Source organism: Penicillium expansum (assembly GCF_000769745.1).
Source record: "Penicillium expansum strain MD-8 chromosome Unknown contig43, whole genome shotgun sequence".
In the NCBI taxonomy this organism is placed as follows: Eukaryota; Fungi; Ascomycota; class Eurotiomycetes; order Eurotiales; family Aspergillaceae; genus Penicillium; species Penicillium expansum.
In genome coordinates, this window is record NW_015971180.1 from 78,701 (window position 1) to 105,159 (window position 26,459).

Consider the following 26,459-nt stretch of genomic DNA (forward strand, 5'->3'; position numbering starts at 1 on the left):
GCACAAAGGGAAAAACATGGTCGGTGATTTCGCATTTTGCAAGATGATCAACACAATGGTCGGGGATTATAAAGTGCGAGGGTTAGCAAGTGGCGTTGGTTTCGGATGTTATAAAACCCGAATTCCCCCTTCCCTTTCCTGCTTTTCGCAACTAACCGGGGCTTTAGGATCCGGGCTCTAGTATCAACATTGTTACTGAAAAAGGATCGACAGTTTCATGCCATGGCGACGCCATTATCTCCATCCGAACATACAGCTACCATCAAGTCCCGGCGCGTGCTGGCCTGCGTGCTGTGTCAGCAACGCAAGGTCAAGTGTGATCGTACATTCCCTTGCGCTAACTGTATACGTGCCGGCGAGCAGTGTCAGCAAGCAACCCGCCAGCGACGCCGGAGGTTTGCTGAGAGAGACCTGCTGGCGCGCCTGCGGCATTACGAGAGCCTGCTTCGCCAGAATAACATCAGGTTCGATCCTCTCCACACGGCTACTACAGATCGTAGGTCTCCAAACGCGGATGAGCAAGATGAAATTTCGGAGGCTGTTCAGTCGGAAGGTACTATCCCTAATAGTGATTCTCGTCCATTGAAAGAAAAGAAAGCAGTCAAGTCTAAATCACTGTATGAGACTCGGCCCCCTTCATTTGGTGAAGATCCCTTGGCAGACTTCTTGATGACTAATCATACATAAGGAATATTTGGCATGCCATGAGCCAAAAGGTATGACCGACGCTGCCGGTTATCGTGGGGCTCACTGATAAATGCGAAAGAACGTAGATCCCAAGGAAAACGATGGAAATGACGACGAAGATGATGAAAATGGCACAGGGTTCTTGCACGACAACGATGATATCCGCCACGCCGTGATCAAGAAAGCATGGAACCATATGTTTCAAAGCAAAACCAACGACCACCTGTTATTCGGTTCACCGGTGGGAAACATAGACGACCTCTCTGCCTCGCATCCGACCCAGGTACAGATCTTCAGGCTCTGGCAGATCTACTTGGACAACGTCAATCCTCTTCTCAAAGTCACTCACACACCCACACTTCAAACACATATCATCGATGCTGCTAGCGATATCGCCAACGTTAATCCCGAGTTGGAAGCATTAATGTTCAGTATCTACTGTGTCTCCATTCTAAGTCTTACAGACGATCAATGCAATACTTTGTTCGGGTGGCCCAAAAAGGATCTCTTGACAGCTTATCAGTCTGCATGCCAGCAAGCGTTACGGAGTTGTCGTATTCTACGATCCAGTGACCGAGAGTGCTTGACCGCTCTATATCTGTACCTGGTAGGTGTGTCGATTCAATATATCCGCACTCACTAATTCTTGCAGGTGTCAATCAGACCTGAAACGGACCCCGCGTCTCTCTCATCAATGCTTAGCGTTGCGATACGAATCGCGCAGCGGATAGGTATTCACGATGAGTCAACATACGGTAGATGTTCCGCTTTAGAGGCGGAGATGCGCCGGAGACTGTGGTGGTCGCTCATCATCTTTGATAATCGCATCTGCGAAATGTCCGATTATAAGACCGCGTCGCTAGCTCCTACCTGGGACTGCCGTGCTCCTCTAAATGTGAGTGATTTTGAACTTCAACCAGATATCAAAACCGCACCGAAAACAAACGACAGACCAACAGAGATGCTCTTTGCTGTTGTGCGCAGTGAGCTCGCCGACTTTGTCCGTCATAGTGCCTTCCACCTGGATTTCACCAATCCATATTTGAACACAATCTCCCCTCGGTCAACCACCACAGACGAGGCGGAACAACTTATGGCACTGGAGAATAAGATCGAGGAGACACACTTGGCATTATGCAATCCAGAAAACCCACTACACTTCATGACGATCTGGACAATGCGAGGCTACCTAGCAAAGAATCGTCTCCTGCAACACTACTCCCGATACTCAACGGCCTACATGCAGCAGACAGATACACAACGCAACGTCGGGATTTCCCACGCGCTGCGCATGCTAGAGTGCGATACCAACCTCATGACGTCACCTCTCACCAAAGGATACTTGTGGCTTGTGCAATTCCAGTTCCCCTTCCCCGCGTACATTCACCTGCTGCAGAATTTGAAGAAGAGGCCACTACAGGAGCACGCAGACCAAGCGTGGGAGGTCATGAGCAACAACTACGAGGTCCGTATGATGGATGCTAAGGAGAACGACCGCCCCTTTTTCATCGTCTTCTCTCGGATTGTGTTGCAAGCGTGGGAGGCGCGTGAACGGGTAGCCAAACAACAAAAGACTCCTCTGATACCACCACTGGTTGTGTCGGATATTCGCAACAAAGTGATGCAGATGATGTCAAATTTCGGACAGTATTCAGACCCGATGCAGCCCATTGGTACCTCGAGTGTCAATGTGGAAACCCTTTCAATGCCTATCCAGATGGATTACAATGTGCCTGATATGGGGTATTGTGATTGGGGGCCGGTGCCTCAGAGTTTGGGACCGTGGGGATATCCTGAGATGCTTGGTCCGAGCTCCATGGAGGTGGATACCAATCAGTTTATTTTGAACACGATGGAGTGGAATAAGCTACATGCACAAAGTAGGTGACAATGTATTAGGCAGAAATAATGCTGTATTAGCCGCGATGGCTGATCCAAGTTGAGATGAGAATTATAGCAAGTTTGCGGGAATGGGGCCTTTAACCCCCATTACACAGTTAGCGTCTCTCGCCTGTTCATCCGATCTATACATACTGTGCGTCACTTCCTAGACTATACATGAAAACCTCAAATTCAAAGACAAAGGGTTAGCATTGCAACTAAGAGCTGCTATGTATATTAGCGCTAGGTCTTATCCAATTTGACTCCGTCAGCCTAGCATAGGTGCTATACCATGTCTTCTTGAAATTGTTCCCCGATGAATATGTCTCACCATCGTTTGCTACAAGTGAAACCCCACAAATACAATCCCTGCCAACTCACAACCGGGCAAGCTTTGTGGCTTTTCTTTGCCAAGTCAAGAGCCGAACTAGCACTGACTGGAATAAAACAATGGAAACATTGTTTGATCTGATGAATCAAGACACCAGGCTTTCAATCCCCCATACCTACATGCAGGAGCTGCACCTTTGGATGCACTTGAAGGGTCTTTACTCGATCAATGTTTCGGAAGGCCCGCAAAACAGATCGAATGATGATTTTCAAGCTGGGACCTTGAACACTTGGCAAACCATACCACCTATGGTCAGTGTTACCCCTTGGATTCCTCGAAGCATACTAGGACCCTTCATCACCAAAACCATCGAGATCGGCTTTGCACCCCCGCTTCACAGTGTTATTCAATCCTCCGCCTAAGCAGCCAATCAGTGACAACATATGTTTGCGGCCACCCAGATTGGACTTGGTAGCGTCAAAAGCAAACAGCGACTCGTTCGAAGTGGAAATTGACGAAGACCAATTTGGATGGACAGGAAGGTCCCCAATGTTCCTTTCTTTCTATGTGCCAAGCTAGATTCTACTTCAAGAGCCAGGTACCTTTACTGTCTCGTTGGCTATTAAACAATTTCCTCAAACAATCCTGACTGCTTAGCAGCACAAATTCAGTCTCGCCCCACCACAGTCATCAAGCCTGCACTCCAGGCTCCATGACTTTAAACTCATCAATTTCAGAGTCTAGTCCGACGAGGGCGCCAATGGGTAAAGTTAGGAATGGACTTGTGTGGCCAAAGTCGACGTTCATCAAAATCGGCAGCTCCTCCTCACGACCGACGATCACATCAAAAACCTCCTCAATCAAACTAGCAAGCTCATCATGCATACGGTCATCATATTTGTATCCTCGCCCAATAACCAGCCCACTAATTTTGTGCAACATGCCAGACAGAGCAAGATCGACAAGGTTATTTCGGAACTGGGACACAGAGTACGGAAGTTGCATATCATCGCCCATCGCAGACTCAAGAAAAAGTATGTTACCTTCCCAGGAGGGAGCATAGTTGGTTCCCTGAAGTCGCACAACACAAATTATAGTGCCTCCATACAAACGACCAGTGGCTCGACCTTTCCGGAGCCACCGCCACGACGGCGATTCGACAACTTCGCGCGCTTTATCGGCCTCATTCAAAAGGAACTCGGTATGCTCTACCGAGCAGATAGGTGATCGAGGAAGAGTCCCCACCGGATTTCCCGTCTCAGTAAGGACATGAAGGAAGTGGTCGATTGTGAATTGCATAGGCTTAGGGAAATCAGAAAGATCTGTTAGAACACTGGGTCCATAGAATGTGCGCAAGCCGGTTTGAGATTGAATCGCATAATGAAGGAATGTGGCGTCACTGTAGCCGACAAAGACCTTAGGATTTGATCGAATGAGGGAATAGTCGAGAAAAGGCAGCATTTCATTGGCATGAGAGCCGCCAATGGTGCAAATAACGGCTGCGATCGTATTGTCGCGGAACGCGGAATGGAGCTCCTCGCATCGAATGCGAACAGATTCTGCAATCGTAGTTGTTGTTAGGCCAGTGAAGATGATTTGCACGCGGAACCCTAGAGACTCTAAATACGCTTTCCCTCGCGAGAGGGGAGTGGCTAGGATATCATTCAGGCGTGCGGAGGGCGAGATAAAGGCGATTGTATCCCCCTTTTTCAAAGCTTTAGGGATAATTGTGTACATTTCTCTAGGCGCTGGGCAGATACTATAAAACGAGAGTCAAGAATGAGGAAATGGTTGGAGATTTGACAGGGAGTCTTAGGGTGACTATTATAGAGAACGAGCCGAGGGTCTCGCGACTCCAGATCGATATAGGCCCTGGTAGAGCTTGGCTCTTCTCCATATTGTCGTCATGCTTGACATTCGATAAGTGGTGCACTACTTGCATTGCTTCGTTTGATTTATCCCACCGGAACCGACAGCGGTAGTGCCCGGATCCCACATGGTCGCATTACGCTAACCCGATGTGCCGGGCAGTCAATAGCCGCCAGTGCACCAGAGTATTTTTCATACAATTCAATATACCGATAATGTATAAAAAAAAAATCCCGAGCGAGAAAATGGTACGTTTGAGTGTCAGAATTCAAATCTAGTATTCAATACTACAAATAAAGAAAAGAACGAATAACGTGTGTTTTACAGCTGACTAGCTGTGTAGATGTCTACGGGTCTCTGTTGACATTGATAAGGAAATCCTTATCGGCTTATCGATAAGGCAAATTTTTCAGATTTGAGCTTCGTCCCTGATTAACATTCTTACGCGCTACACCTCAAAATGCCGGAAAAGGTCCGTACCGTGTTCGCGGACTCGGACGAGGAGAAGATTGTTAAGCCCAAGGTCTCATCTCAACCCACAGAACAACCCGAGCGCAAGAAGAAGAGAAACAAGAAGCGCAAGCTCGATGATCTCGAAGTCTCCAAACCCGCCGATCAAGATGAACCGAGGGAAATCCCTGCACCTGCCAAGCAGGTAGAAACAACAGTCCCTGTGCTAAAAAAGCGAACCGAGACAGTATCCCAAACAAATGGCCTGTCGGCATCAAAATCGTCGTACCCGAAATCGAAGTCCCGACCCTTCACCGATACCAAAACCAACTTCACACCCTTACGAGAAAAGGCCAAAGCCCTCCTCGAGACGCGGCGCAAACTCCCCGTATTCGAAAATGCCGATTTGATCCGCGATCTGCTGCGTGAACAAGATGTGATGCTTTTGGTCGGTGAAACGGGTAGCGGAAAGAGTACGCAGATCCCGCAATTTCTGGTAGACGAATTCTGGTGTCGGCCCGTACCTACACAAATTACACGGGATGGCAGGACAGAAAAGAAAATGGTCGGAGGATGCATTGCCATCACACAGCCGCGTCGAGTTGCTGCCATTTCGCTGGCCCGCCGTGTAGCCGAGGAGATGGGTACACCGCTTGGATCGCACTCGCCTGCTAGCAAGGTCGGCTACTCGGTGCGATTTGATACTTCTACATCGCCCAGTACGCGGGTCAAGTTCTTGACTGAGGGAATGCTGCTCCAGGAGATGTTGCACGATCCGAACTTGACTAAATACAGCGCTATTGTCGTCGATGAGGTTCACGAACGAGGCATTAATGTGGATCTCACACTTGGATTCCTACGTAATCTTGTATCCGGCAAGAAGGAAGGCCGGGGTGGTGTGCCGCTCAAGGTTGTTGTTATGAGTGCTACGGCTGATATGGAGAGTCTAACCGACTTCTTCCACCAAGGATTCAAACAACCGGAGCCACAACAGAAGGCTATCGAAGCAGCCGAGGCCGAAGCCGATAAAATGGATACTTCGAGTCCAAAGGATATCTCTGTCTGCCGCATTAAGGGTCGCCAATTCGCTGTCAAAACTATCTACTCGCCCGCGCCGGTACATGACTTCGTGGATGCAGCGCTCAAAATTATATTCCAGATTCACCAGAAGGAACCAATGCCGGGTGATATCCTGGTCTTCCTCACTGGTCAGGAAACCGTCGAGGCTCTGGAACACCTGGTGAATGAGTATGCCATGAGCATGGACCCATCGCTTCCTAAAATTCTGGTTCTACCTCTGTTCGCTGCGCTGCCACAGGCTGCCCAGCAACGCGTCTTCGCTCCTGCTCCGCCACGAACCCGCAAGGTTGTTCTGTCCACTAATATTGCCGAAACTTCCGTCACTGTGTCTGGTGTGCGGCACGTGATTGACTGCGGCAAGGCCAAAGTCAAGCAATTCCGCACTCGCCTTGGTCTGGACTCACTCCTGGTGAAGCCCATCTCCAAATCAGCTGCGATCCAGCGAAAGGGTCGAGCTGGTCGTGAGGCCCCTGGCCAATGTTTCCGACTATATACAGAGAAGGATTATCTAGCCTTGGATGAGACAAACACACCTGAGATTCTGCGTTGTGATCTGAGCCAAGCCCTCCTGAACATGAAGGCCCGTGGCGTTGATGACATTGTTGGATTCCCATTCCTAACCCGTCCACCACGCGAAGCACTCGAAAAGGCTCTTCTGCAGCTATTAAACATCAATGCCCTCGAGGATGATGGAAAAATCAGCGCCGTTGGTTTACACATCGCCAAGCTGCCCTTGACTCCAACTCTGGGTCGCGTGTTGTTGGCAGGTGCCGAGAACGGGTATGAATGCTTGCTAGATGTCATTGATATTATCTCGTGTCTGAGTGTGGAGAACATTTTCCTAAACACTACCTCGGAAGAAAAGAAGGAAGCAGCAGAGGCAGCCCGTCGCGATTTATACCGGCGCGAGGGTGACCACCTCACAATGCTGATGACTGTACGTGTGTATGCGGCTGAACAGGCCGACCGCAAGGCATGGGCAGAGCGACACCTGGTATCGCACCGTGCGATGCAATCTGTCATGGTGAGTAGTAATTAATTTCCGGATGCCAGTCATAGAAAACTAATCAAAATACACAGGACGTTCGCAAACAGCTCCGCACCCAATGCCGACAGGCCAAGCTGCTCACCAACGAAGCCTTGAACAATACTTCATTACACGACCCCTCGCCGATCCTCATTCTCCAGAGTTTCCTAGCCGGATTCGCGACCAATACGGCGCGCCTCGTGCCCGATGGTAGCTATCGTACGATCGTTGGAAATCAAACCGTCGCCATTCACCCGTCGAGTGTCCTTTACGGCAAGAAGCTCGAGGCGATTATGTACAATGAATTCGTGTTCACCAACCGCAGTTACGCGCGTGGCGTTAGTGCTGTGCAGATGGATTGGGTGGGAGAGGCTTTGGCTGGGAAGGAGTGATCGTCGGCTCGAGATGCTATATTATAGTAGACTAATATATACCCCGTGAGCGATGATACCAGTTAGATTGGCATCTTTCACTTCTTTGACTGTCTCGATCTCTTTTTCAAGGTTGGTCTCTTGGCAGAACTCTAAAAATATCCCTTACCTTCCAAGGTTAATTCCTACGCGTTTGAGGGTCAATTGTAAACCCGAACGGGGAAAAGAAGATCCATGGTATCTAAAAAAAACCAGAGAGCGGTGGTTGCTAGTAGGATTTGAGACATACTAGCATAAGCGATTTGAGTGGTATCATCTCACTGTCGTTTCCAGTCGCGTCAAATTTACGTTCTAGTCGATCTACCGATCTACAACTAACGCGGAAATTACTCCGTACTCTACCTGGTGTTAGATATCGCGAACGGCCAACCCTTGGGTTTCTTTCGATCTGTTAGCCCACGACATTTGACCGTCAATACTCACCCGCGCAGTGATTCGGACCACAACTTGAGCCAAAGGTGTCCCCTGTCTTGGCAGTTTGTTATCTGTCTCAACCTAGTATAGGGGCAACTGAGGGGTATTAGTTAGTGTGCAAGCGAAAGCACGACAACACAGTGGGCTTCTTGGCGATGGCATGGTTGTAAGACTGATATCAAAGTACGGTGTAGTGAGTTTTCTTCCAAAGACCCATCTTGTTAGCTGTTTACAGTAAAATGTGACTGGTGGTAAGTTCACACGTCACCGTGTTGATCCCGGTGACCGTCTGTCAGCTGATGAGGATACAAGCTGCTGGCTTCAACCCATACCTGTATAGGTAGATAGGCTCATCGAAACAGACTAATAAAGTAAAAAAGTAACGGATAAACCAGTTGAAAGGTGGTCTCATCATTCCGATACCGGTTGCATCATTGGAGGATCATTTGGGTGATCTCCTTTTTTGGGCATCGCCCGCCTTTCCGCTTATCAGCTAATCTCTCCCACCGACCATCACCACCTGGGCACCTGGGCAATCATCACATCCTTGCCCATTTCTTTATTTATGCACTTGGACCTTTTCTACTACTCCTGTTATTTCTCCCACTTACATCAATCACCCTTGGATGCTCTAATGCCTCTATTCCCCACTTGACCAACCTTAACTCTCCTATGATCTCTGGACCATCAAACACGCTTATCGTACCTCTCCTATCTGCTTGAGCTAGTTACAATCAGATCAACAAGATGGCCTTCCAGGTCCCAACACACGTCCCTCGCCGCAGGACTTCCTATTCTACCCCTCAACCACCTACTCTTAATATCCCCTCCTCCTCCCCGGAACAACGCGATGACGACACCGCACAATGGGTCCTATTCTCCCCGACCGCTCGGACGCACACGACTTCAACCGATCGCACGCGTACCGTAGGTCCCTCTCGACTGAGTGACTTCGGCTCCTTTGCTGCAACCCAGTCTGTATCTGGCGTTGAGGGCGAGGACGATGACGAAAATGCCCTCGATGACCAACTGGACGAAGATGGAACCGAACTGGATAGCCTAGACGATGGACTGCACGCCTTTCGAGCACCAGAGCTGGCCCCGGCTTCCCCAATAAGGTTTGACCAGGGGCCGCCTGCGATGCTGCCCGCCCATGACGGGTTAGGTAGTTTCCAGGCCTCGAGTCAGGCAGTCCAGGATCAGCTATGGCAACATGAGCAATACAACCCCCAGCGGCCCTCGTATGGCCTTCTCCAACATCGCCGCAACTCAAGTGTGCAGAGGCATTTGGATACCGTCGAGGAGGGCGAGACAAATGTCGAGCGAGAACGGTGGCAGCGAATCGAAGAATGGAGGATGGACCAGAGCCGGGCTCTGTTGCAGGAGATCGAACGGGAAACCCGACAGAGGCGGTCTAATCTGAACAGCAGATCGAACCTTCATCGTTCTGTTGATCATGGCACCCAAACTCGTGTATCCGATGTACTATCACGGGATGTTCCCTTGTCGAGAGATGTCTCGGAGGACGAAGAGTCTTTCTGGCGCCGTATCACACGAACAGTCATCCGTGACCTGATCGGGATTGATGATTCATTGCTCTCCGTGATCTTTGGTGAGTCGTTGCCGCTGGACGCGCAATCTCATCCCCAGGAAGATTCACTAGACATGGAAACGGTATTAGCACGTGAACCAGAGCCAGAGTTTAGCGATTCACCCCTGTGGCAGACAAAGGTGCTTCAGACAATCGCCCATGAGCTTGGGATCCTTGTCCATCAACTTTGCGAACACCCCGGAGCATTCACAACATATTATCAAATGACTAAAGATATATCCGCCGAATATGCGGGGATGTCTCTCAACCGTCTAGCGGAAAGCGGAATCTCTCAGAGACCCACCGAGTCCACCGTATCAATTACCGTCGATGCGACTGGCGATTCCATGCTATCTCCACAATTCATGCCCACACTGCGAGACTCAAATCGAGAACACGAAGCACAATGGGGCATTGAAGATGAGGACCCAAAGCGCTCTGACCAACTCCCCGAATCAACACGACTCCAACACGAATCCGAGTACTGGGAAAGCGGACTGGATGTAATGATGGTATTCCGCTATCTCCGAAATCGCTTCAGCCACCGAGGTTACATGCCCAACGAAACCAACACACCAACCCCGCCCCGCCGCCCGCAAGATGCATCCCGCCGAGCAGCCATAATCCGGCAACATCACCCGCTCGTAGCGCGAGCCTACTCCCGATCACAAACTCAAACTCGTCGCGCATCACAATTCTCCGGCATGTCAAACCCAGCGGGTGTCTCCTCGGCACTCCGACCGCATCCTCGGCGACCCGGCTCTAGCTGCGCGAGCCAGAGCGCCAAGCTATCAGCCATTTCCAGCCGGCGGACGATGACAAGCTCCAGCCGGAACTACTGGGATATTGGCGGCAGCGAGACCAACAGCGTCATTGGTGTTGGAGCTGGGCTCGGCAATTGGGGTGAGGTGTGAACACTTGGACACTTGTATACATGATGCATCCATCGGAGTGGGTAGATGGCAATGTTTTTCGGGGTGTCGCTTGCTATATATGGCGCATACTATTTCATGATCATTTAACGAATGAGTAATTTTTGGTTTCTCGGCTTTTTGTTTATACCTGTGGATTATGGTGTGGGGGGTTGTTATTCTTGGTCTCTTTCTCTTCATATATTGAAACTCGAACATATAGCATACAATATTTTCATCCAATCATACACTCCGGTTACAATGTTCATTGGTGGTATACATAAACAAGTCGTGTTTGAATATTCAGTGCGACAAACTATCTGAATCTCCACCATTACCCAGTTTTCCAAACTCGTGGACGGTATAAAAACCAGGCACCCGGCCGTGTATAGAATGATGACCATCAACAGTCGCTCACTTGATCTGCCCAACCATAACTAAAGAGTTCATCGAACATCGGGCAATTCTTGGGTATCTTATGAGTACGATCCTCCACCCCAACATCCAAGAGAGGGATGGGTGACTCCACCGAGTGTGTGGTCGGAACATTCCCATATCCAATCCATTTCCAAGAGCACCAATGTCATCGATACACGACCTCTCCGTTAGGTGCATTGGTACTGCTTTCGTGTACTTACCACCAAACGTTAGTCGATCTCCTTTGAATTGGCATGCCGACCTTTTTCCGAATAAGTTCTTTTTCTATTTTAGATTTATGGTATGGTTCACTTGATAAATTCATCACTGCAAATCTTTCGGTGGGAGATCTAGAATCTGGCAAGTTGCACAAATTCAACGCCTATTTAAAGGCTAGACTTTCATGATGTTCCTTCTCCAATATGGAATGTGATGCCTGTGTGCCCCAGTTCCAGTAACATGTGAAAGCTCAAGTTCCACACACAACAATTGTGTGATCCCATGCCACTGAATATGTTAATACCATACTATCATTGGGCAGCAAGTAATGCTCCGAGCTCCCATGAAAAGAATCACAGCATAATGTTGAGCGACTTTCCATTGAACGCTTACTTCTGAGCTCTGGGGCGGCGCTGGCTATAAGATGGTATGGATCAGGAGCATGGCCTCCATTTTGTGACTTTTCTCACACTATCATGCTACGATGGCCGCAGCAACTCCGAATGTATATGACTTTATCGTGGTGGGTGGTGGAACCGCTGGAAATGTCGTTACAGGTAGATTAGCAGAGAATCCCGAGGTGAAAGTACTCGTGATTGAAGCTGGAGTTGGGTGCGTATTCTACCTACCTGTCATTAGCTCAACTGACACGGTAACAGTAATCCTGATGATATCCCAATGATAACAACGCCCGCTCGCGCATTCGAACTCCGAAACAGCAAGTATGACTGGTCCTATCAGACGACCTTCGTCGACAAGCCTGACTACGAACGCATTGAGAAACCAAATACCCGTGGAAAGGTCCTTGGCGGCAGTAGCAGCTTGAACTACTTCACCTGGATCCGTGGTAGTAGGGAAACGTATGATGCGTGGCAGGAGTACGGTGGGGATGAATGGACATGGGAAAAGTGCAGACACTATTTCGAAAAGGCATGCTATACATCTGAGCAGAGAACCGGAGTATTATTTTCTAACAAGCTCATCTTTAGCCGGCTTCATATCACGATGATGCAAGAGTGTACGATTCGCGATTTTCTAAGATCGCACGGGAGGGTCCACTTCACATTTCGCACGCAACTTTGCTCCCCGAAACTCGCGCTTTCCGAGATTCTTTAGTAAAGGCATGGACTAGTAAGGGCCATGAATTAAAAGAAGACATCTACAATGGCAGGCTCGAGGGCCTAACACACTGTGTTAGTACGGTCTATGAGGGGGTCCGGTCAAGCAGCGCAGTATACGTGACCGGGAAAGAAAATGTGGAGATAATGCATTCCACTGTCGCGACAAAGATTAACCTGGAAGGTTATACTGCAGTGAGTGTCACTGTTGTCGGAACAGATGGGAACGAGACCACACTGAAGGCAAAGAAAGAAATCATTATTGCAGGTGGGGTTTTCGAAACACCCAAGCTATTGCTTCTTTCCGGCATCGGTCCCCGGCGTGAACTGGCTCGTCATGGAATCGATCCTGTGATAACGTCCGAACATGTGGGCGAGCATCTTCTCGATCATCCTATTCTCCCACATGTTTTTAGACTGAAGGATGGCTTAGGTCTGGATCACATTCTCCTTCGAGAGGGACCAGCCCACGATTCTGCCGTGAAGCAGTATGACGAGGATAAAACAGGTCCATTGGCTAGTGGCCTCCTTGAGATGGTAGCCTTCCCACGCATAGATGCGCAACTCGAAGAATATAAGATTTACCACAAAGCCAGGGCGAACAATGGAGGCAAGGATCCTTTCGGGCCTGAAGGCCAACCTCATCTTGAGATTGATTTTATTGTATGTGGATGATCGGCAGCTGCAGAGAAATATTTGCTAATTTAAACAGCCCATGTTCTGTGATGCATTCCAGTGGCACTTCGATATCCCACCCGAGGGAGACTGGCTAACCGTTGTCGTCGACCTTCTTCATCCACAGTCAAAGGGCGGGTATGTCAGACTCACTTCGATAGATCCGCGTGAGCAAGCCGACATCAATCTCAATTACTTTACTGACGAACTGGATATTCTCGCTTTGAGAGAGGGTGTTCGATTCGTTGATGATGTACTTATGAATGGCGAAGGGATGAAAGAGATCATTGCTGAGGACTTTCCGTGGCCCATGCCCCGTGAGTCAGATGAAGAAATGGATCGCCTAATTCTGGATCGGGCGCAGACTGGATATCGTAAGTTCAGGGAGATATTGTGGTGTGGGATTTGAACACTGATTTTTATAGATCCCTGTGGCACTGCCAGAATGTCTGACGACATCTATCAAGGTGTGGTAGACTCTCAGTTGAGGGTTCACGGTGCTAAGAGGCTTCGTATTGTCGACGCGTCCATTATTCCAGTCATTCCTGACTGCCGGATCCAAAATGCAGTATACATGATTGGAGAAAAGGTATGTCAAGGAACTAAGCTTGTGGAACTTGATTCTAATTGTGGTAGGGTGCCGACATAATCAAAGCGGCTTATCCAGAGCTCTACAAATAAGGACAAGTTCCTTTGCAACTGCTTTAATGTTTCTTTTGGGAACGTTTAATCACCGTTTTCAAATGTGAAATGTAGTTGTCCTGGTCTATTTTTTGATGCAAATTTCAGGCGTTTATCCATTTAGGAGAATTAGGCAATATCATGGTGCTACAATGAACAAATTATAGCGACTTTCATACTCTTTCTTTGCCATCCTTTTCAGCACTCTTTTCGGTGAATCTTCAAGGTGAATTCTCTCCCCAATCCCTATGTTTCTCTAACTGCCAAATCAAAGACAACACTGGCCAGATTTTTATTTTTTAATTCTTAAAAAAAAAATCCTTCTCTTTCTTGGTTTGGTCTAAACGTGTCTGCGCAACCGGGTGGACTTTGACCACACCTGAAATCAAGTCCACCTAGGTATTTTAGATTACTTATGTTATATCTTAATTTTCAGCTGGGGTCCAAAATAAGTAACCAAGAAAATAGAAGTGCAGGGCAGGAACACTAGCGTTGCGGATGGGGATGATCAATGGCGAAGCGGTTGCATCAGTGGAGCCAGATGTCAAGCGTTTCAACGTCGGACCTGCACTTTAACTCAATAGCGTACGATCAGAGACCATCAAAGAACACGAGTCAAAGAAAACATTGCCACGATGGACTAGCTACTTCCTTGAGTGGGCTTCTAGGCGGGGTATATCTAGGCAGCTGGGTATTAACCTAGAGGAGTAACTATTATTAAACATCCAAGCCACAGCCAAGTCTTTTTGCATGCTATTCAGGACCTTGAGTTTTTCTTCCAGGAATATCATCCGCCTCATTTCCATGGGATGTGGTTACGGAGTGGGGCTGAGTACTCCGTACTCCGTATAAATATACAATTGAGGTCTCCAGGGCACGGATTAAGCAAAGTGCTAAACTTGGATACGCGTATAGATAGGACCCACCTGCCACTAGTAACTCTGGGTGATCGTCGGAATTGTAGCTCCACATCACATTCCTGATATCACCGGTTACGTGTAATATACGGCCTCGTGGTTTTTTTAATACGTATTCCAAAATTTAGGAAACAAAGGAAGTGAAAGCCTTTGTTGAAAATCTCTTTCTTCAAGTTCGTATTACATAGCATCTAGAACCTTGGAAGTGTCAAAAGTGATTGCTAAGTTTTGCATATACCTTTGATGTACCTACTTACACAGGTATGTTTCAATACATCAATACGTACTCCGTAGGGTTGTACTTTACACCATCCTCGTATTCTAATTTTAAGACTTTCCAGGGTGGGGGTGGAGAGGTACCTACCACATATGTAGGGCTCAATCCGCGGATCCTGATATAAGGTTTTTCCGAGGTTACCAAAGAGTTAGGAAGTTTTCTCTTTTCTGCCTAAGGACCCCTGGCTCGTGTTGTCCCTTCAGTATTCATTCACCTTTAACATTTCCTATCAATTTGGTTTTCCTTCATATATTGATACATTGTATTTGAAATACGGAACACACCAAAATGGATTCAAAAGAGGCCGCCATGGCCTCTCATGATCAGTATCACGACCAGCATGACGACCAGCCCCCACCACCATACGAGGCAATTCCTCAAGATTTAAGTGAAGCTCAGGGTATTTCTGTCAACGGTACGCTATGTCAACTTATCACACTGTTCTAGCCCAGGAAGGCATATCTGACCTAGTACAGATGAGGGCCGTGTTGTTGTGGATGCTAGTTCCCGACTCTGCAGATCCCTTTCTAGGTTATTGCCTCATGTTATCCGTCAGAGCACAGTACCTCCACCAAGTTATTCGGAAGGGGTGCCAACGTTCAAGTTCCCTCTGAATATTGTGATTCAAATCGTCGGCAGCAGAGGAGATGTCCAACCATTTGTTGCACTTGGCACAGAGCTACAAAATGTAGGCCATCGCGTGCGCATTGCAACACACAATGTCTTCGAGCAGTTCATCCTGGAAGCAGGCTTGGAGTTTTACCCTATCGGTGGTGATCCGGCCGACCTGATGTCATATATGGTCAAGAATCCCGGGTTAATCCCCAGCCTAGACAGCGTTCGTGAGGGAGATATTCAAAAGAAGCAATTGATGATGGCGGAAATTCTTCATGGTTGCTGGCAATCATGTCTGATGCCCGACCCTACCACAAATGCCCCCTTTGTGGCCAATGCTATCATTGCAAATCCTCCGAGCTTCGCACACGTTCACTGCGCCCAAGCCCTAGGAATTCCACTTCACTTGATGTTCACAATGCCGTGGAGTCCAACAACGGCATTCCCGCACCCGTTAGCCAATCTAAAAAATATTCCAGCTGATCCACAGTGGCTCAATCGCGTTTCTTATGGTGTTGTGGATTGGCTATCATGGCAGGGGTAAGTGCCGCGCACTCCTTTACAACGTGTACACTTAGAAAATAGCTGATATATCTCCCACTTGAAACAGTCTAGGAGGCGTGATCAACGATTGGCGGAAACATGAGCTAGAGCTCGAGCCTATCTCTCTTTCAGATGGCCCATTCATTTTAACCAAACTGAATGTCCCCTATACATATTGCTGGTCCCCTGGCCTAGTTCCCAAACCAGATGACTGGCCTCATAATTTTGGTGAGAAATGATTGCTTTTGCTTCGTTGAAGTCGTTGACCAACTCCCATGAATAGATGTCTGTGGGTTCTTCTTCCGCGATCCGCCCCAATATGAGCCTCCTGCCGAGATTGCAGAATTTCTCAAGGCTGGGCCCCCTCCCGTCTATTTTGGGTTTGGAAGTATTGTTCTCGAAGACCCGGTAGAGATCACAAAAACGATTCTACAGACGGTACAGGCAACCGGTGTTCGCGCAATCATTTCGCGCGGTTGGAGTAAGCTAGGAGGGGCGGAATCGGGAGAACTAAACAGGAGTGATGTTCTATTTATAGGCGATTGCCCGCACGAATGGTTATTTGAACGGGTCAGTGCGGTTGTTCATCATGGAGGTGCCGGTACAACGGCATGCGGGCTACGCAATGGCAAGCCCACTATCATTGTGCCATTCTTTGGAGAGTAAGTGACAGTCTGCTCTTTGACTTTCGCTTAAATTACTCTATAGCCGTTTTGAATGTCCTCTAACCTATTTACAGTCAACCATTTTGGGGAGATATGGTTTCTGCCGCCGGTGCAGGACCAAATCCAATACCATACAAAGACCTGAAGATCGAATCACTGGCCCATGGAGTGCGGTTTTGTTTGACACCAGAAGCAGTGCGCTCCGCACAAGAAATTGCCGTGAAAATGAAGCGAGAGGATGGAGTGAAAACGGCCGTAGCATCATTCCATCGGAATTTACCGAAAGGTCTAGTCGAATGTGATCTGCTACCGGGATCCCCTGCCGTTTGGAGATGCCGCCTCGGCAAGAAGAGGTTTTGCTTGTCGAAACTTGCTGCGGAGATTCTTGTTGAAAAAAATCTGGTAGAGGTCAAGAAGCTGAAACCGTGAGTCCGAATCTTCCCACTTCAAACGCACCCACCATTTTTTCCAACATCGGAATTCGGCGAACGGTTGACTAACCTCTTTTGAATGCAAGATACCAACCAAACCCCATTGTCATTGAGAATACACGATGGGACCCGGTGACTGGTATCTCCTCTGCTGGAATGGGATTCACATTTGATATGCTCAAAGCAGGAGGTGATATCTTTTATAAGCCCTATAAGGTATACCAAGATGGTCGCCCCGTACCTCTTCAATCACCAACAGGCTCCGAAAATGCTTCTGCCCAACTGCTGTCACCAGGCGGCAGTGGATCGTCACTGCGCAAAGCCCAATCGATGAATGATTTGTCAGGCTGCAAGGACGTTCGGCCTAAGAAAAAAGGGAGAGGTGCCGCAATGGCTTCAGCATCGACTCATGCTTCCGGGAAGTTCCTAGGAAAGATTGCTTCTGGAGTTATGGTCGATATACCTTTGGCCGCGGCTGAAGGCTTCCGCGTGCTTCCTGGTCTGTACGGAGACAAAGTTCCCCAATATGGAAAAGTAAAAGACTGGAAGTCTGGCGCAGTTGCAGGTGCTAAAAGCTTTGCTCATGGCATGGGAGGAGCTATGACTGATATGATCTATCAGCCATATAAAGGTGCTAGAGATGGAGGTGCCGCAGGCTTTGCGGGTGGCTTGTTTAAAGGCACTTTCGGGGTGTTGGGCAAGATGGCACATGGTAAGAACATACTTTTCGTTTTTAATCCCCTCTGATATTCTTTCGTTATTTCATTTCGCTAACTCCTTTACAGGCGGCATTGGTCTTGTTGCGTATCCCAGCCAGGGTATTAAACAATCCATTTATTCTGCGTTTCATAAGGGCACACGGAACCTCATTTTGGCGGCTCTTCACCTAGAGGGAGAAGATATGGTTCGACAAGAGAGAGTCAGAGGGTTTGACGATCAGAAGGTCATCGAAAAATTCGTGACGATGACCAAGGCTGAGTTCGATGATGACAGTGATTACATGTAGATTGGTCATACTTGCAGGAAGATTCCGAACTTTGAATGTCAGAGAGAAGTTATACTTTGATCGATGATAGAAATTACATATAAATCCCTTGATTGGGTTCAAGAATTGAGATTTAGAACATATTAGTTTCAACCGATGCGATGAAAAAAGTTGCATACATAATACTTGCTTCTGGTTTGGCACTCTTAAACTAGGAAGTGTTTTTAACTACATCTATCACCAATGTCAATATACTAAGTTGATTTCCGCAAACCGATGAGATCTTCAGATCGAAAACGGCTTTAACTGCTACGTATAGTACACCACTCCCGTATAGATTTATATATGCTGAGTCTTCTCGGCTACTGCAATTGTCTAAATTAGGCTGATCTATCTATGGGCTCCTCCTTCTCATTCTCTGGTATCGCTTCAAAGAAAGCACCCTCGATCCTCTTGACCTTTCGCCCCTCCCACCATGATGTTAGTCCCGCCAAAAGTGAACTGAAACATCCTAGACCAATGAAAAGGCCAACTCCGAAGGCTGGGCGATTATGGCGGTTGTACACCCACATGAATGTCGCCATTCCAACTTGGAACAAGCTATTTAACAACATGTTTATCACGACAAAGTCCATTTTCCATGACTTGGTAGGTGGAGCAACCTTGCCCGTCAGTGTCTCACGAAGCATTTCATCGCAGGTTGGATCCTCAAAATCCCGCATTCTATACCAGCTCGAATTTCGCTTTGCCAGATGCATTATCGATTTCTTGGATATGTTGGCCGAACCGAAATGCCACATCAGCAGCCAATATGTGTCGCGAATACGCCACGGCGCCAGTCCCCAAGAAGTAAGACAGAACAACCCATTGAGAATTTGGGAATCAATCTCAATCCATATTTCTTTGCGTTCTTTGCTCATTGAGCCGACGCCCAGCATGAGGAAAAATAACATGGCACCCCAAGCGATGACATTGAGACCATAAATCATGATAAAAAAGCCTGTAGGTGTAATAATGAATCTCCATGCTGCAATACCACCTTTCTTGATAGCGGTACCCCAGGACACCTTTGGAGCAATGTGGTCTTGATAGCTTTGATTGTGATCGAGTTGAGATCCAGAATGGCTTTCAACAGGTGCAGCTATATCCTTCTCATCCTGCAATACTCCAAGTTCTATCGCAGGCGCTGTCGCTCTCCGAATCATCGCACCGCCAACTGTATCTTGCGTGCTGACACGTCTTACACCTCGACCGTGCACATCGAAGAAAACATCGTCAGGCGATCTGAGATCCTTCACATTTGGAGCGTGTGCGATAGCTGTCCCGGTCGCTTGCCACATTCCACCGGAGGGATTGTAATCGAGAAGTCTCGTAACTGTGCTGACCGAGGCTGAGCGTATCGTCCGTCCCGTTGTGCGGAAGAGTGGCATTGTGGTATTTGCGGCGAGGAGATGTTCGGTTTCTGGCTGAGCTGATTGCCCTTCGGGGATGGTGTGGTCAATCGCCATAATCTGGTGGTCGGATATTTCGAAGGCGTCGCCCAATTTGTGGAGGATGGGTTTGAAAGTGATGATGTTTGGTAGGAATCTGATAAGACTTCCAATGTTTTAGAATAAGATGAGTAAGTTGAAATTATTTTGGGACTTGTGGGAACAGCCCTGGAGGGTCTTATGTGGCTCAAAAAGGACCAGGTCTCTAAAGGTTATTCTAAGTAGGGCTGCAATCCTTGGATCATCAAAGTGGATACGGTGGAGCAAAACGGGTTTGTACTTTTCAGTAATTTGCAAAGGCTCCAATGTTACCTTGACGTATCGTTACCTGTATCAATCTTACATTGGAAACTTCGGTAGAACACCGGGAAAAGGACGGCGTAACATGCATAGCTAGTTGCGTTGAGTACCTTCGTACTATTCAAGAAACCCTGTTGTAAAACTGGCAAATGGGGTATTCGAGCCCCTTTCTTGAAAATCGCTATTTTCTACTCAATAACAATGGATGCCAGCTTGTTATTTCATATCCAACCATATGACGGTTCATCAATGTAATTCAAGCCCATCTTTTGACCGAGTTATGTACTGATATCATCCCTAGATCCTATAGCATGGAGTATATAAGTAAGTCACTCATCTATGTAGTCCACTTTCCAGGGGTCAAAACAGAGGGGAAGCCCAATTGAATAGTCACTAGAAAACAACATAAAGCAAGAAAAGAAAGCTTGGAATACTGTACATAGCGCAGAGCTTGATCTCACATCATCATGCATCGACTGCTTTGGAGCTTTTGCAAAGCGGCATATTCCTGTGAGTTGGGTTTGCGTTTCATCTTTCGGATCTTAATCTCCACTGTCCCTTGGCCATGCCACCATCGCAGATATTGCAGCTTGACCGTATGGAATTCCAGAATGCAGATTTCCCATGTACCTCCACTCACCGTAACCTCGGTATCTCCCATTGGAAAATGATATTCTGGGAGGTATATTTCACTCGGGGTGTGAGGCGCGGCCAGATTTGCTCTCAATCTCATGGTGAACGTACACTTCTTCAAATCAAAAGTATGACTTTCTAAATGCCCATTCGTGTAAATGGGAGTGGGGCGAAGACATGCTTCCACTGCCCTGTGGCTCTTTTGTGGCTGCAGGATGGCATGGGGGAAAACATGCGAGGTGGAGGGTGGTGTCAAAGCATTCAGCGAGCCAGATTTCTCCTCTTCAACATTGATAAGATGATCTTTAGAGCACCCTGTGGAATCAGACCTGGTTGAACCAGATGATGCTGGAACAGGTAGTTTCACGTCATTTTGTGAGTATATGGAAAGGTCCTCCCCGTTCCACTGATCGCCCCATTCATGGTCATTCTACCCAGAGTTAGTCAAGGCTGTCTATATGAATAGTAGGACCCATATACATACCTCTGCAGTATAAACCCACAAGGCAAACCCGTTGGCCTTGCTACCTTCTAACGCAAAATGGTTGGCATCCATTGCTCGGATCTGGCTCCGGTAGTCTCCAGTCTTATATGCATGTTTATCATCCATGTCATAGGGAATTCCAATCTCAGTAAAGAGTAAGGGATGGTTGCCCATATGTTCCAGACTTTCATCACGTAGAAACCTGAGTTGACGACGTAGACTATTCCGAATTGATTTCTCGCCGATTTTGATTGCGAAGGCTGGCGCAAGATACTTGCCCCGAAGTAACCCGATAACATCCAAGTTGTAGAGCCGATTCCTATTATGGTTAATATCGGGGAATACCAGGTATTACTTTGGTACTAACCAGTGCTTCGTTAAAAGAGTGAGGCCGTCATAAAAGTGTGCGGCGTGTACCATGTTCGGATCATCATCGGGGGTTCCCTTGAGAGTTGGTGGTAACTCCATGACAGGTGGCTGGCAAAACATGATAGTACTCCCACACACGTTGCGAATGGCATCCTTGTACGCTCGGTAGTGGTTCATAAAGTATGAGTTTGTAAAGCGTTCGTAGTCAAGAATCTCTCCAGTCTGTGGGTTTCTTGAAAAGTAGTCCTTTTTTAGCAGGGTGGGCTTGCTTTTAGATGAATCCCATACTCCATGTTGCGCCCAGAGACATTCACCAAGCTTCCAGCCCGGATCTCGGTGCCACCCATATTGACAGTCATCGTATTCAGCGGATAGCCATGCCTGTTCCCCTTTTGGATCTATAATCTCGGTGCCTGTCTGGTATGGGCCAAATTTTCCAAAGGACCAGGTTTTTACCTCGCATGACCGCCCGGAGCCGAGTAGCATAGCCTGAAACGCAGTTGGAGATGTCCCAACCTGGAGGTGCTGCTCTGATGGGATTGAAGAGATATCTCGAGTTCCGATCAGCCCTTTATGCGGTTCGTTTATACTTTCCCACCCAATTACCACCTCCCCTTCAAGATCACCAGCGTTCTGGATCCTATGCGCAAGATATTCGCATGCTGCAATAAAGTGGCTTTGTAAATAATCTTGAATATTCACACCATCAATGATCGCCTTCGGGGCGAAATCTCGACCTGCCCAAAATAGAGTAAACATCGTCTGGCAAGCCAACCTAGTGTAGTTCGTACACCAAAGCATCTTTGGGAACTCTGCGGGATTGTCCCACGTGTTGTGAACGAGGGCTGCCTGTGTATTTTTGAAACTCCTGGGGTTTAGTCCTGCGGCATAAAGCGTCCATGTAGGTGCTCCGGATCCCCCGGATAATCGAGACCACTTCGAATAGTAAGCTTAGACCCCACAGACGACAAATTCACTGAAGATCAGACTTACTACATCCTGATGCGGATCCATGAAAATGTAGAAATTGTATTGCTTGGCGATACGAAGAATTCCAATTGTGAAATCGATCCAATGTTCATCGTAGATCCCAGGACCGGCGTGTTCGATTGCCTCCCAAGTGAAGATATATCTAATGGCGTTGTACCCCCAGTCTCGGAGGCGTTGGAAATGAATGTCGGCATCTTCTAGGGAGAACGGCCTTCCCACAAACGATACATCCTCTTCGAAGAACTCCTGGACGTTATGCGATCTGAGATCCGGGGTTTTAGGATATTTGGCGTCGCCTGCGACATTGATTCCCCGCAAGATCACTTCTCGATTCAGGGGATCTCGAAATGATTGTCCCTCGACACGCAGACGGAGTTGACTCATATCGTTGACTGCGTTTCGTGAACCCGTACGCTGCTTGGTTGGTCAATGGAGGAGGAAGATTGCAAATGCCGTACGTAATACTGGCTCATCTGAGGAATCGGATGTCTGTAAAGCAAAATGAGAGATTAGCAAGAGCCAGTATTGAAAGTCGCACCATAATTCCCAAGCTTAGTTTGTTTGAACAAGTTGGCAGAATATGCCGATATCAGCTTCACTCACCTTCTTTAGTTGGAAGCGTGCGCAGTGTTCTACAAGAGAAAAGTAGCAGTAAAGTTAGGATATCAGGAGGCGCAACACCCAATGATCTGATAGCCATTTAGAGTGAGCTGATAAAGCATAATATTGTTCTATGTTCTACACTAGTAGAGATGGTAAAAACTGTGTAAACTGAGAATGCGTCTGCCTCCCCATGTTGGAGCCTTGGATCCGCAATACGATCTTATACGAATACCAACTGCTAGATTTTAAAGTATTATATATTTATAATAATACTGTAACTTTTGCAAAAAGTTGAGAATACCGTATTAATCGGTACTATGTATACGGAGTAGCTATTCCCGCCTTGTGAATCCCCATGTTTCCTGTATGGATCCGTGGGTTGGGTGGATCAGTGTTCCATGGAATGTAAATTTGAGTTTGTGTACCTAAAGTACGGGCCAATCAAACCAATCAGCAGAGAGTATTCTCTTCGTATGCACGGTCGTTGGAGCGGCAATAGGATCGTTATACGAGTACGCGGATAGCTCGTCGGTGGATTCATCTGGCCTTTTTTTTTTTTTTTTTTTTTTATTNTCGTCTTCGGAAGGAATTATGGTTGAGGGGCCGCAAACTTTGTTCTTTTTTCGAGCCATGCACGCGTTTGTTTAATCAGAGGACAGCCTATGTATATATCCTATCACTTGGGTACCAATGTCGCATTCATATAGAGGAATGGTCTGTAGCTTATGTTCATATCATACATCGGTCGGGTTTCAATTTTACTCCACACATTGTTTCTATAACAGACTTATATCGATCATTATACGGAGTATAGATGGCAAGCTGGGAGATAAATTGTATGTTAAATTGAGCTTTTGACTAGAAGACAGAAATAAAGGAGGGAAGACCAGTCGAGGTGATCAGTGAGGGTTCTCTGCCCAAGGTACTGAGTAGAAACGCTGCCTCAACAAACATCCACCAAGGAATGTTTATATCCTGCACACATTGCATGTAAGAAGACGGCGGATAATGAAAAAAAAGTAAAGATAAGATACAAGAGAAGGACAAAACAGAAAAGAAAAAGAAAAGAAGGTGCTAATGGCTAGGTCCCGCTATAAGAAGGTCCACACTTCAATGAAGTCGAAAGTCGCCTCGCAATTGTGGAAATTTCCCGATGAACCTTTCGGTAAGATGATGATCTATTTAGCGCAGGTGAAAGATGTGGCGTTCCTGGGATCACCCCCCACGAATTTTTGGCGGAGTGGATACGGGCACAAATCACGAGCGGTGTCGTTGCTTCCCTTAGTAGCGTGGAGAGTGACAGGAGCATGGTCGTTTTCAACCCATTCCATCAACTGCGACATAGCTCCGTTGGGAATTGGGCCAAGTCCACCATAACAATGGCCAACTCCAGGCGCCTCGAAGAAGCGGTAGAAGTCATGAGCTTTAGGGTCAAGGTTAAGCACTTCCTCGTAGTAGCTGACGGTTCCATTTGGCGGGATTGCTTCGTCGGCAAGTCCATGCCACGTAATCATCTTACCACCATGGGCCTTGAACTTGGATAAATCAGGGTTGTTGGTTGCAACCATGCCTTCATACTGGCGGATTGAATCACGCAGCATAGCGAAGAAGGTAGTATCAGTGATGTTTTGAAGTGGGAAGCTAGGATCCTTGGCAACGGCGTATCTGAACCAGCTCCCAAGCAAAGAACTATCGCCAGCGGTGCATGTACCATTGCCGGTGCAAGTTGTTGGGAGGTAGTAGGTCTCGATTGCCGCATCCTTGTTCACACCAGGCCAACCAGCCTTTCCAGAGCCAGACCAGGCAGCTTGAATAACCTTCGCACTCGAGGCACTCAGAGTACGCTCCACTCCGTCGCATGTGTACTTTTGTCCGACGAAGTCGTGGGCCTTGACGTTGCATTGGTTTGGCAAGCTGATAATGCCATCTTCCACTCCATCCAACCGATCACAGACTTTGACTGCTGCTTTGGTGAAAGCCTGAATTTCACAAGGAGATGGGTAGGTATAGTGCTTGTTCATCACATGTGCGGCCCAGTAGCCTGCGGGAATGAAGGCTTCCAAGTTGATGGCGGGAGCGACAGCCAAAATGCCGTCGAAGACATCCGGGTATTCCTGCGCCATCACGAGACCTTGTCGACCACCACCAGAGCATCCAGCGAAATAGGAGTATTTGGCAGACTTCTTGTAGTATGACTTGGTTATCTGCTTTCCAATCACTCCCATATCATTTGTAGCCTTGTAGGCATAGTCCTCGAAAAGATACCAGTCGAGATTATTTTTGCTTTTCAGGGACCAGGTGAGATCAGTTGGAACAGCGTCGGTTCCCACGTCATGCCCTCCGTCGGTAGAGGCAGATGCGAAGCCTTGGGCGACGGCGTATGTGAGGTAGGTAGCGCCAAAGCCAGCACTGTAGCCTCCACCACCCAAAGCTTGGAATTTGCCATTCCAGCCCTCGAGGGGTAGCCAGACCTGGGTGTTGATCGTGTCATTCCAACCAGGATGAGTGTATGTGACTGTGACGTTGCAGAAGTTGATGGTGTACTTCTTTCCCTCATTTGATCCCGGGCCAAGACTAACAGCTGAATAGTTGTGAACTGGTTCGGCTTGAACGTCGAGGATAGAAGCTCCAAGTAGGGTGGGTTTGGGGAGGTTGGAAGGGGAGCATCTGGAGACTGCTGCGGCTTGGGTAGCTACAGCACCAAGCGCACAGAGTGTAGTTGAGAGTTGAACCATCTTGATCTTGATCTTGTTCAGTAGAAGTTCTCTGTTAGGGCAGGTGAAGTGGTTTATATATCGATGATTTTAGTAATCAGGGACCGCTGGAGCCTTGGTAGTCGACAAAAGGGGGGTTCCCATAATAGAGTTAAGATGTTGATCAATATGGAGTAGTACTCGCGTCAGATAAACGCTGTTTGGTGGTCCGCAGTAGATCGGTACCTGCGTATCCGTATCTAATAATGCTTTCCGCGTATCCATCGGATTCCCTCTGCCAACCTTAATGTAGCCGCCGTTTTCACTCAAAACCCAGAAGAAACTCTCTCCACTACTAAATCTGATAATTTGATGTCATGACTTGTAGTGGAAGCGCCAATATTGCCAAGCTTTGTACTCCGTAGCGGGCTATGAATAGAAAGAGTGGCTGGAGACACAGGTCAGCCAAGGGGCAAGGGGGGCTTGAACAACGCAGGCAGCACCACTAAAACACCTTTTCTATTGACATAGACAAGGTGCTGCGTTTTACCATTGCATACCTATTTAGAGTAGACATGTGTGCTATGGTACTACATAGGCCACCTACTATGGTATATTTAGGGGTGTTTGCGCTTGTTCTTGTGTAGATATTACCGACAAAGTACAACATGTATGCTGTAAT

At 47.7% G+C, this 26,459-nt stretch overlaps 8 protein-coding genes across 8 annotated transcripts; 5 read left to right on the plus strand and 3 right to left on the minus strand.

Moving 5' to 3' along the window:
* Positions 1 to 55: 55 nt before the first annotated feature.
* On the plus strand, positions 56 to 2,575 carry PEX2_013680 (uncharacterized protein; the record flags this gene model as incomplete). The annotated part of the gene is made up of 5 exons (XM_016738645.1): positions 56 to 81; positions 168 to 617; positions 689 to 716; positions 767 to 1,294; positions 1,340 to 2,575. 5 exons carry the CDS (start codon positions 56 to 58, stop codon positions 2,573 to 2,575), a joined length of 2,268 nt encoding a protein of 755 aa, XP_016602712.1.
* Positions 2,576 to 3,589: 1,014 nt separating this feature from the next.
* On the minus strand, positions 3,590 to 4,636 carry PEX2_013690 (S66 peptidase family protein; the record flags this gene model as incomplete). Its single annotated transcript, XM_016738646.1, has 1 exon — positions 3,590 to 4,636. The coding sequence occupies one exon, from the start codon at positions 4,634 to 4,636 to the stop codon at positions 3,590 to 3,592; it is 1,047 nt and encodes a 348-aa protein (XP_016602713.1).
* Positions 4,637 to 5,228: 592 nt separating this feature from the next.
* On the plus strand, positions 5,229 to 7,717 carry PEX2_013700 (putative ATP-dependent RNA helicase (Hrh1); the record flags this gene model as incomplete). Its single annotated transcript, XM_016738647.1, has 2 exons — positions 5,229 to 7,322; positions 7,379 to 7,717. The coding sequence occupies 2 exons, from the start codon at positions 5,229 to 5,231 to the stop codon at positions 7,715 to 7,717; spliced, it is 2,433 nt and encodes an 810-aa protein (XP_016602714.1).
* Positions 7,718 to 8,917: 1,200 nt separating this feature from the next.
* PEX2_013710 (uncharacterized protein) lies at positions 8,918 to 10,675 on the plus strand (the record flags this gene model as incomplete). Its single annotated transcript, XM_016738648.1, has 1 exon — positions 8,918 to 10,675. One exon carries the CDS (start codon positions 8,918 to 8,920, stop codon positions 10,673 to 10,675), a length of 1,758 nt encoding a protein of 585 aa, XP_016602715.1.
* A 1,117-nt stretch (positions 10,676 to 11,792) lies between these two features.
* Positions 11,793 to 13,782, plus strand: PEX2_013720 (GMC family oxidoreductase; the record flags this gene model as incomplete). The annotated part of the gene is made up of 6 exons (XM_016738649.1): positions 11,793 to 11,920; positions 11,968 to 12,421; positions 12,481 to 13,089; positions 13,139 to 13,475; positions 13,527 to 13,690; positions 13,738 to 13,782. 6 exons carry the CDS (start codon positions 11,793 to 11,795, stop codon positions 13,780 to 13,782), a joined length of 1,737 nt encoding a protein of 578 aa, XP_016602716.1.
* A 1,482-nt stretch (positions 13,783 to 15,264) lies between these two features.
* Positions 15,265 to 18,236, plus strand: PEX2_013730 (glycosyltransferase; the record flags this gene model as incomplete). Its single annotated transcript, XM_016738650.1, has 8 exons — positions 15,265 to 15,391; positions 15,453 to 16,131; positions 16,202 to 16,362; positions 16,418 to 16,615; positions 16,673 to 16,796; positions 16,874 to 17,224; positions 17,317 to 17,942; positions 18,016 to 18,236. 8 exons carry the CDS (start codon positions 15,265 to 15,267, stop codon positions 18,234 to 18,236), a joined length of 2,487 nt encoding a protein of 828 aa, XP_016602717.1.
* A 359-nt stretch (positions 18,237 to 18,595) lies between these two features.
* PEX2_013740 (uncharacterized protein) lies at positions 18,596 to 22,865 on the minus strand (the record flags this gene model as incomplete). The annotated part of the gene is made up of 6 exons (XM_016738651.1): positions 18,596 to 19,811; positions 20,467 to 21,068; positions 21,123 to 21,441; positions 21,490 to 22,228; positions 22,283 to 22,427; positions 22,485 to 22,865. 6 exons carry the CDS (start codon positions 22,863 to 22,865, stop codon positions 18,596 to 18,598), a joined length of 3,402 nt encoding a protein of 1,133 aa, XP_016602718.1.
* A 1,397-nt stretch (positions 22,866 to 24,262) lies between these two features.
* Positions 24,263 to 25,819, minus strand: PEX2_013750 (Tannase/feruloyl esterase; the record flags this gene model as incomplete). Its single annotated transcript, XM_016738652.1, has 1 exon — positions 24,263 to 25,819. The coding sequence occupies one exon, from the start codon at positions 25,817 to 25,819 to the stop codon at positions 24,263 to 24,265; it is 1,557 nt and encodes a 518-aa protein (XP_016602719.1).
* Positions 25,820 to 26,459: the final 640 nt, after the last annotated feature.